The 9,011-nt window shown below is 41.0% G+C and overlaps 1 protein-coding gene across 1 annotated transcript in view; it reads right to left on the reverse strand.

The window, feature by feature from the left end:
* Positions 1 to 6,901, reverse strand: part of UPF3A (UPF3A regulator of nonsense mediated mRNA decay) — a 99,948-nt gene extending 93,047 nt beyond the window's left edge. Inside the window, exon 1 of the mRNA XM_030199564.1 lies at positions 6,758 to 6,901. Within this exon, the coding sequence (XP_030055424.1) occupies positions 6,758 to 6,901 (144 nt within the window). The remainder of the gene's footprint in view (positions 1 to 6,757) is intronic.
* Between the last annotated feature and the right edge of the window lie 2,110 nt (positions 6,902 to 9,011).

A 9,011-nucleotide genomic window follows, 5' to 3' on the forward strand; every position in this document is an offset into this window, starting at 1 on the left:
AAGCAAATGTGCTAAACAAATACTTCTCTTCAGTGTTCACGGAAGAAAATCCTGGAGAAGGACCGCAGTCGGTGGCAGAGGGCATATCTGGGAATGGAGTAGATATTGAGCCGTTCAAGAATGTGTTTATAAACGGCTTGAAAATTTGAAAGTGGACAAAGGTACTGAGGGAGCTCAGAGAAGTCCTGGTGGGACCTCTTAAAGATTTATTTAATAGATCTTTAGAGACGGGAGAGGTACCGAGGGATTGGAGATAAGTGGATGTGGTCACTCTTCACAAAAGTGGAGACAGGGAAGAAGTGGGAAACTACAGGCCAGTAAGCCTCACATCAGTGGTAGGAAAAATAATGGAATTGCTGCTAAAGGAAAGGATAGGGGATTCTAGAAGCCAACAGGTTACAAGATCCGAGGCAATATGTCTTTACCAAAGGAAAATCCTGTCAAACAAATCTGATTGACTTCTTTGAATGGGTGACCAAAGAACCAGATGAAGGCGTGCTTGTCTGACATTGCTGTCTGGATGTCTCAACGCCACCTGAAATTAAATATGACCAAAACCGAGCTTCTCATTTTCCCCCCCAAACCCACCTCCCCGCTCCCCCCGTTTTCTATTTCTGTTGATGGCTCTCTCATTCTCCCTGTCTCCTCAGCTCGAAACCTTGGGGTCATCTTTGAGTCTTCTCTCTCCTTCTCTGCTCATATACAGCAGATTGCCAAGACCTGTCGTTTCTTTCTTTACAACATCCGTAAAATCCGCCTCTTTCTTTCCGAGCACTCTACCAAAACCCTCATCCACACCCTTGTCACCTCTCGTTTAGACTACTGTAATCTGCTTCTTGCTGGCCTCCCACTTAGTCACCTCTCCCCTCTCCAGTTGGTTCAAAACTCTGCTGCCCGTCTCGTCTTCCGCCAGGGTCGCTTTACTCATACTACCCCTCTCCTCAAGACCCTTCACTGGCTCCCTATCCGTTTTCGCATCCTGTTCAAACTTCTTCTACTAACCTATAAATGTACTCACTCTGCTGCTCCCCAGTATCTCTCCACACTCGTCCTTCCCTACACCCCTTCCCGTGCACTCCGCTCCATGGATAAATCCTTCTTATCTGTTCCCTTCTCCACTACTGCCAACTCCAGACATCGCGCCTTCTGTCTCGCTGCACCCTACGCCTGGAATAAACTTCCTGAGCCCCTACGTCTTGCCCCATCCTTGGCCACCTTTAAATCTAGACTGAAAGCCCACCTCTTTAACATTGCTTTTGACTCGTAACCACTTGTAACCACTCGCCTCCACCTACCCTCCTCTCTTCCTTCCCGTTCACATTAATTGATTTGATTTGCTTACTTTATTTATTTTTTGTCTATTAGATTGTAAGCTCTTTGAGCAGGGACTGTCTTTCTTCTATGTTTGTGCAGCGCTGCATACGCCTTGTAGCACTATAGAAATGCTAAATAGTAGTAGTAGTAGTAGATAGATATAATCTACTTGGATTTCAGCAAAGCCTTTGATATGGTCCCTCACAGAAGATTCGTGAATAAGCTGAGAGGGCTGAACTTAGGACCCAAAGTGGTGAACTGGATTGGAAACTGGTTGAACGACATGTGGCAGAGGGTGGTGGTAAATAGAATCCACTCGGAGGAAAAGAAAGTGAGTAGTGGAGTGCCTCAGGGGTCTGTGCTGGGGCCGAGTCTGTTTAATATATTTGTGTGGGACACTGGTGAAAAGTTAAAAGGAAAAGTTTGCCTTTTTGCAGATGACACAAAGATAGCCAACAGAGTGGATATCCTGGAAGGAGTAGAAACCATGAGAAGGGATCTCCAAACATTAGAAGAATGGTCAAGAGTCTGGCAGTTAAAGTTTAATATAGTACGCACTCCACTGGGGTATAAACGATGATCTGGTTTGTTGTATTATTATTTAAGCAACACTTGCAAACCCCCATACATATATTCAAACATCTATTAAATTAAAACAAAAATTGTGAAAAAATGTGCAAAACAACTTTAACTGTGCTCAGTGTCAGGGTATCCCATACTGCATCGGCTGGTCACTCACATTTTAGGATTTTACCCTCGTAAACATCATAGCACCCTACCGCAGACACCACAGCAGGCGGTAGGGTGCTATGATGTTTATGAGGGTAAAATCCTAAAATATATGCACTTGTGTTTCACAGAAAAACTATACAAAGCTGGTTTTCTGCACAACTCTGTCAAAACTTGACTAATTTCAACAAAATTTGGGATATATCACCCTGAAGAAATTTGCAATAAAATAAGCCTACAGCAAATGTTGAAAATGGTCCCCATTGGCACAAACACATGCTTGGAGTTGTTTTTTCCACTGATCAACCACAGCATCAATGACACCCTGACCTAAGTTGGACCACACCTCTGCCAGATGAGGCTTGAGATCATCAGTTTCACGAATCGACTTTCATAAACATATTGTTGCATAAGACCCCAAATCCTTTAATCAACAGTGTTCAGATCTGGACTGTTAGGCGGCCACAAGTCCAGTGAAATAAAATCCGGAGTCATTCTCTGCAGAAGCTGGATAGTTTTATGAGCACAATGAGCAGGTGCACTGTCATGCTGATGTTGCCAGTGATACACAGTTGCTGTGACAGTAAAACTTCACAATAGTACTTATCATTAATCTTTGCACCTGGGTCAATGCATCCAATTTTGGGCACTCCAGTGGAGACCACGACCAATTTGCTGAATGTTAAGAAAGTATGCAGAAAACAATTGAAAGAAATATTGTGCTTCTTCACTGTAGTCTGTACGTAAAGTTGGCCATTTTGAGTGTTCATAGGTGACTCAACCATGACAAATTTTTCATCTGTAAACCAAATAAAATTGATGGCGTGTGGGATGAACTTGCGAAGGAGTTGTTTGGACTGGGTCATACAAGAAATGCAGTTGTTTTCGATTAGCTGTTGTGCTCACCTCCACTTATGACAGTGTAGGTCAAGATCATTGCAGATGATTCCAAACACTGTTGACTGAAAAATGCCAGATGCTCAACTAATTTGACCAATGGACTTGTAAGCTTTAGGTGCATCCTTTTGACTCAGCACAAGTTCTTCGACTGTCACAATGTTTTCTTCAGTGTGAACTGATCAGGCCCTGCCACTTCAGTGGAGCCCTTTTCTTGCAATTTCTTCAAAACATATTCTATGCTTACCCCTTTTCCATCTCTTTTCTGGAAACTCTTGCATCAGTCTATGAGAACCATAATCTTTTCCAGATGCAAATTTTTAATAAGGATCAGATCCTCCTGATTGAAAACCATGGTAACTGTTTATGTTTAAAGCAAAATGATGTCTGTGCGTACCATGAAGATAATCGCTAGATGGTGGTGATGTTGTTTAGCTGAGGTGGCCAGCATGAGTGTAGGGTTATTGAAAATTTATTCAGGATTATATAAATTGGTCAAATTTTGACAGAATTATGTAGAAAACAAGCTTTGTATATTTTTTTTACAAACAGTGTGTGTGTATATATAGATAGATTGATAGATAGATAGACACACACTCACACACACATGTCACAAACAACTGCTTCATAATACCGAGCTAATAGCACTAGAATAGCACAAACCTTCAAAAGCAGTTTTAATTGACAAAATCAGTACTAATTAATTCTTTCAATAAATATTTTAAGAATATCACATAATTAAGATTTAATTCATTCAAAAATTTTCTAATGTTACGAGTCCGACTGTGGGAAAATCTTTGATGAATAGTGCCTGGGACATTTCCTTTCAATGCTCCTGACTGTATAGAGAGCTACATTCTCTTCATATGTGTCTTGGACAACGCCTTATAATACCTTCTCAATTAAATGAACTATATCAAGTCTTTAAATTAGCAGGTTCACCAATATCAGTGACTTTATGATTTTTAAGATCCTTTCTATTTTGTGTCTTGGACAATGCCTTATAATACCTTCTCAATTAAATGAACTATATCAAGCCTTTCAATTAGTACCAATGTCAGTGAGTTTATGATTTTTAAGATCCTCCCCATGGCACACCTGAACCAACATCTGATCTCACTCTGTTTACTTTTATTTTCCCTTCCCCTCCTCCCCTACCTTTCTACCCTTTTCTGACTGCTCCGTCCACTTCTCTTCCCCCATTTCCCTTGGAAAACATTTGTACAACCCAGAAACAAAAGTGGGCTGTCAGACTATTCAAAATATGTTAGTACTGAAAATAAATTAGGGTATTGTATACATACGGCTGTTAAGTTCATTAAAATTATTATTAGTTGCCAGTTCAGAAAGGAATGTAATGTAGGTTAATGAAGGTAAAACTGTAGGAAAAGTGAGACTTTAATCAGACTTATTTCAATCATGGACTATATTTAATTCACAACCTCTGATTTATTTTGCTGTATGTCTTGTCTATCCAAGGAGTAGGGACTACCCATTACGGGAACAATTTTAAAAGGGATTTCTGTGGTTAAATGGATACTTTTCTCCATAGGGAAAGTGCAGAGCTGGAGCAGGTCAGTTAAAGTACAGTATGTTTTTTATCCCACATACTATACTTTTGCAAGTACATGGAGTAAGTCATCCCTATGGCACCAGCCAACCATCAAACAATTGGGAGCTGCCTTTTCTAAAGCCTGTAAGCTCAATGAGAGGAATAAAAATAGCTTTCTATTTGTCTGTGTACAATACTATGTTAATTTAATGTGCAGTATACAAATGATAATAATAATAATCTCCTACATATTCTGTCAGTCTATTTATTTGACTTTGGGAGAACGGGTGGACGTCAGTGATGGGGTCCTGTTGCTGCCCTAACAATTTTGTACCAACCCTTGGATGGAGAATGAATAAGCTTATCCCAATGTACACATTTCTCATGAGTCAAGGCAGTATGATGTGTGAAGTAAAGGCCAACAGCACATACTATAGGTTGATAATGCACATTAATAGTCAACAGCATGAACTAATGGATATGAGCATGGACTAATGGGCAAAAGTGTGCATGAACAGCCTATGCTGTTCATTACATACTGAACGTGCCCATGAAAGTGCCCTCAGGATGTCTTTACTGCATACTATATCACCATAGACATTATGAAAATGGCAGGGGCATGAGGGACAGTATGTGGGTAGGTGCACAGTATCTGTATGAGAGAGAGAGAGAGGCACTGTGTGGGAGAAGAGAGCTGAGAGGGACTATGCTAAAGGTCTATAAAATCATGAATGGGGAGAATAGGCTAAGACTACATGACACTCCATGAAGTTACAGGTAGCAGAACTTTAAACAAAATTGAGAAAGTATTTTTTCACTCATGCACATCAAGCTATGGAGTTTATTTCTAAATGATGTAGTCAAGGCAGCACAGCTTGATTTTCAAGAGATTCAGACAAGTCCCTGGAGATCAAGTCCGTAAACCATTATTGCAACCCAGCACTTAACATTTCTTTCAATATTTTGGAAAAGGAAAACATGGGAAAGGCTATACTATGGGGTCTATGGAAGCCTCAGCAGGATACACCCTGTAGCTTACCAAACTCATCATTGGCCTCCTTAAATTATGACACCATTCTATCACTAATCATTTTTTTGCATGTATAACTTTTTATATCAAATAGTCCAATTTAATGTTTCTAAGAAACAGATAACTTTTATGTAATTAAAGATTTTGATATAAAAAGTTATACATATAAACATGATGAGTGATAAAATGGGGTTCTAATTTAAGGAGGACAATGGTGAGTTTGGCAAATCACAGGGTGTATCCTGGTGTGAAAAGAGTTGCTGCCGAGGCTTCCATATGACTCAATAATATAGCCTTTCCCCTGTTTTCCTTTTCCAAAATATTGAAAGAAATGTTAAGCACTGGGTTGATTTAACTGTGAATTTGATTGCCCCTGCTGTAAAAATACGTTTTGGACTAGTATCATTGAATTTACCATACACCATTATCAGCCATATATACTTGGGAAAGCCTAGGAGTGAGCAACAAGGAATGGAGCTATTCTTTAGGCTCTAGCCAGGTTACTTTGGACCCAGATTGGCCACTGTCACAGACATGGTGCTTATGTTCTTAGCTTCAATAGATTATAAACTCCAAGAAGCAGGGACTGTATTTTATGAGTAGGTGTAGAGCACTGGGTACATCTAGTAACAGTACATAAACGTAGTACCTGCTAAAGAAGTGAGCCTATGGCTTGCAGAGTGAAGAGATTAGATCAGGTGTTTTGTTTGTTTGTTTTAAAAAGTGTTTTGATATACCTCCATTCGCAAGTGGTTTACAATACCAGAAAGAAAAACAGAACGTACATGAATAACATTCAGTAAAGATCTAAATGTAAAACAGGACAAAACAAAAGCAACAATGGGAGGAAACTGAATAGTAGGACAGAAATTAACCAGTAAACTCATATTAGGGTTGGCGTGGGGCAATCTCTTTTCCTGCCCCTTTTCTCTTTTGCCTACTAGCTGATGCTGTGTGAGGCAAAAATTTGATAGGGCCGTTGTCCCTCTGGCCCCCATTTTATTTCCTGTGAATCCAACTGCAATTTGGGGGTGGTGATGGGTCGCCTGACATTTTTGAAGGACAATTTTATTTATAATTATCATCATCATAGCTGGCATTAAAAAGCGCGTCCCCTTAATGGCGGAGTGGGGTGAGAAGCTGGCGCAGACCCTTTTCGCTTTGGCTTCGCCCGCGCTGGTCGCTGTCCGTGGTGCTGAAGCACTCGGGACGGGGCGGCCTGGGACGGGCCTCACCTTTGTGAGCGCAGCTCTCTTCTCCTCCTTTCCTTTGCAGGGCGGGTGCTGCTCCTGCTCCCGAGGCGATGGAGGAGCTCTAAACTGGAGCTCGACGAGCCGCTTCTCCCTGGCCCGAGCCAGCGACTCCTTCTCGGACTTCATGGCGGCCGCCGCCGGCGGGGAAGCGCCGGTGAAAAAAAACAAAAACAAAAAAACGGAAACCGCGCGAGACGGAACGGCGTGTGCGCGCGCCTGCTCAGCAGCAATAATGCCGGCGGCTCTCCCGCCTTTCCCCTCCCCTCCCCTCTCCTCTCTCTCCCGCCCTTTCTTCTATCCTTAGCTTAATCCGTCTCACTTTCATTATTTCCCATATTCTGGCATATTTCTCTTTCTACACTTGGCCAAAAGGCTGAGAAGGATCTGACTAGTCTCTCTCTCTCCACTTTTTACTTTTAATTTCCTTCTACTACTACTACTATTTAACATTTCTAGAGCGCTACAAAGTGTACACAGCGCTGTACAAACACAGAAGAAAGACAGTCCCTGCTCAAAGAGCTTACAATCTAAATAGACAAAAAGTAAAGCATTTAATATTTAAGCAGTCAAGCACAAGAGAGCAGTCACAGAAGGACTTCTATTACCTTCTCTTGCCCTTTTTAATCTTCTTCTCTTTCACTACCACTACTACTACTACTTATCATTTCACCCACCTTCTCCCTCTCTGATCCTATTTTCTCTCCTTACTGATTCTCCTTTCTTTTCACCTAGTCTCCTTTTACTGTTCCACTCCCTTCCTTTTCTCTCTTCTATATTTAATGATTGCAGTGAATACTAGAGTAAAAAGTGTAACCTAATACTATAATACACAACACTCTAGCCAAAAATGTTTAATATTACTTGTGCTTATTGTGTGCTGTGGAGAAAAATTTCCTTGATGTTGTTGCTCCTGGCGAAGGCAATGCGTAAACTAGAATTTTCAAATGCAGAGATGGATTGCATGATCTCCCATCTGTTTTTAACTATGCGTGCAAGGTGGGGGCTATGTTCATTGTATTGCATCACCATAGTGAATGTTTTGTCTTCTGCTTGACATTTGGTGGTGCTTGACAATAACAGATCCCTGCTATTGTACTTAGCCCTCCGGTATGCCTTCTTGAGAACCGATTTGGAATAACCCCTGTCTGATAAATCTGACGTTAAGCATCTGTACTGACTTGTCAGCATTTAAATCACAAGCCAAACACTTAATACCCTCACACAAAAGCAATTCTATACGCACTTGCGGTCATTTTAAGTGCGGTCTATGCCAGATCTGTACTATTACTATATAGACTAAACAGTTCTTCAATCCCAGAACTAATAAACCACATAAGTTGTCTCATTTCACCAATTGTTTATCTGATCACGTTGTTTACTCTTTAAGTTGTCCCTGTAAAAAGACCTATATAGGCATGACGACAAGATCAACAAAGACCAGACTTTTGGAACACAGACCCAATATCCGTAGATCAGCATTAAAGGAGCCATTAGTTGAACACTGTATTGCATACAACCACAAGTTCGAAGACTTGCGATGCTTTGCCATTGATAAGATTGAAACTTCTCACAGAGGTGGGAATCATAAATTGAGACTATTAAGAAGGGAAGCCAGGTGGATTTTTGATCTCAACACATTGGAACCGAACGGGCTTAACAGCTCCATTGATTGGCACATTTTTTATTAATTACCACCAATTGCCTCTTTTTCGTTCTGATTGCATGATGTATTTAAATCAGCTGTTTGAATGTTGACATCGAGGCGCCATTTTGAATTTTTAGCGCTTCCACTCTAAGTATGTCTGTCCATGGGGTGATACCTTCTGTGCATTTTGATTCTCCTATTTGTTATGCCTTTTGGTCACTTCTGTCTATTTCAGACCCTCAGCATAGCAGTCAAGCACTCTGTTCCTGTAGAAGCCTTGTGTTTTGGGGTGAAACGGTGGTCCCTCTCGAACAGACAACGACGAGTGCTTCACTAAAAGCTAAGAGCAAGTTCATTTACCTTGCCACTATTGAAAGGGTTGTTTTCAGAAGTAAATCTTAGGAGTGATTCATCATAGTTATCCACAGCTTAAGTCAAATGCCAGTGTGCTGTGTGGAGTTTTTTTGCCCAATGATAGAATCCGAGCGTTTGTTATATATTCAAGTTCACAGCTTATAACAACGTCCAAAACCTCAGGCTAGTTGCCTCCGGTTTCTGAGGGCGTTTTCTCCACAGCACACAATAAGCACA

Source organism: Microcaecilia unicolor, chromosome 4, assembly GCF_901765095.1.
Source record: "Microcaecilia unicolor chromosome 4, aMicUni1.1, whole genome shotgun sequence".
Lineage (NCBI taxonomy): Eukaryota > Metazoa > Chordata > Amphibia > Gymnophiona > Siphonopidae > Microcaecilia > Microcaecilia unicolor.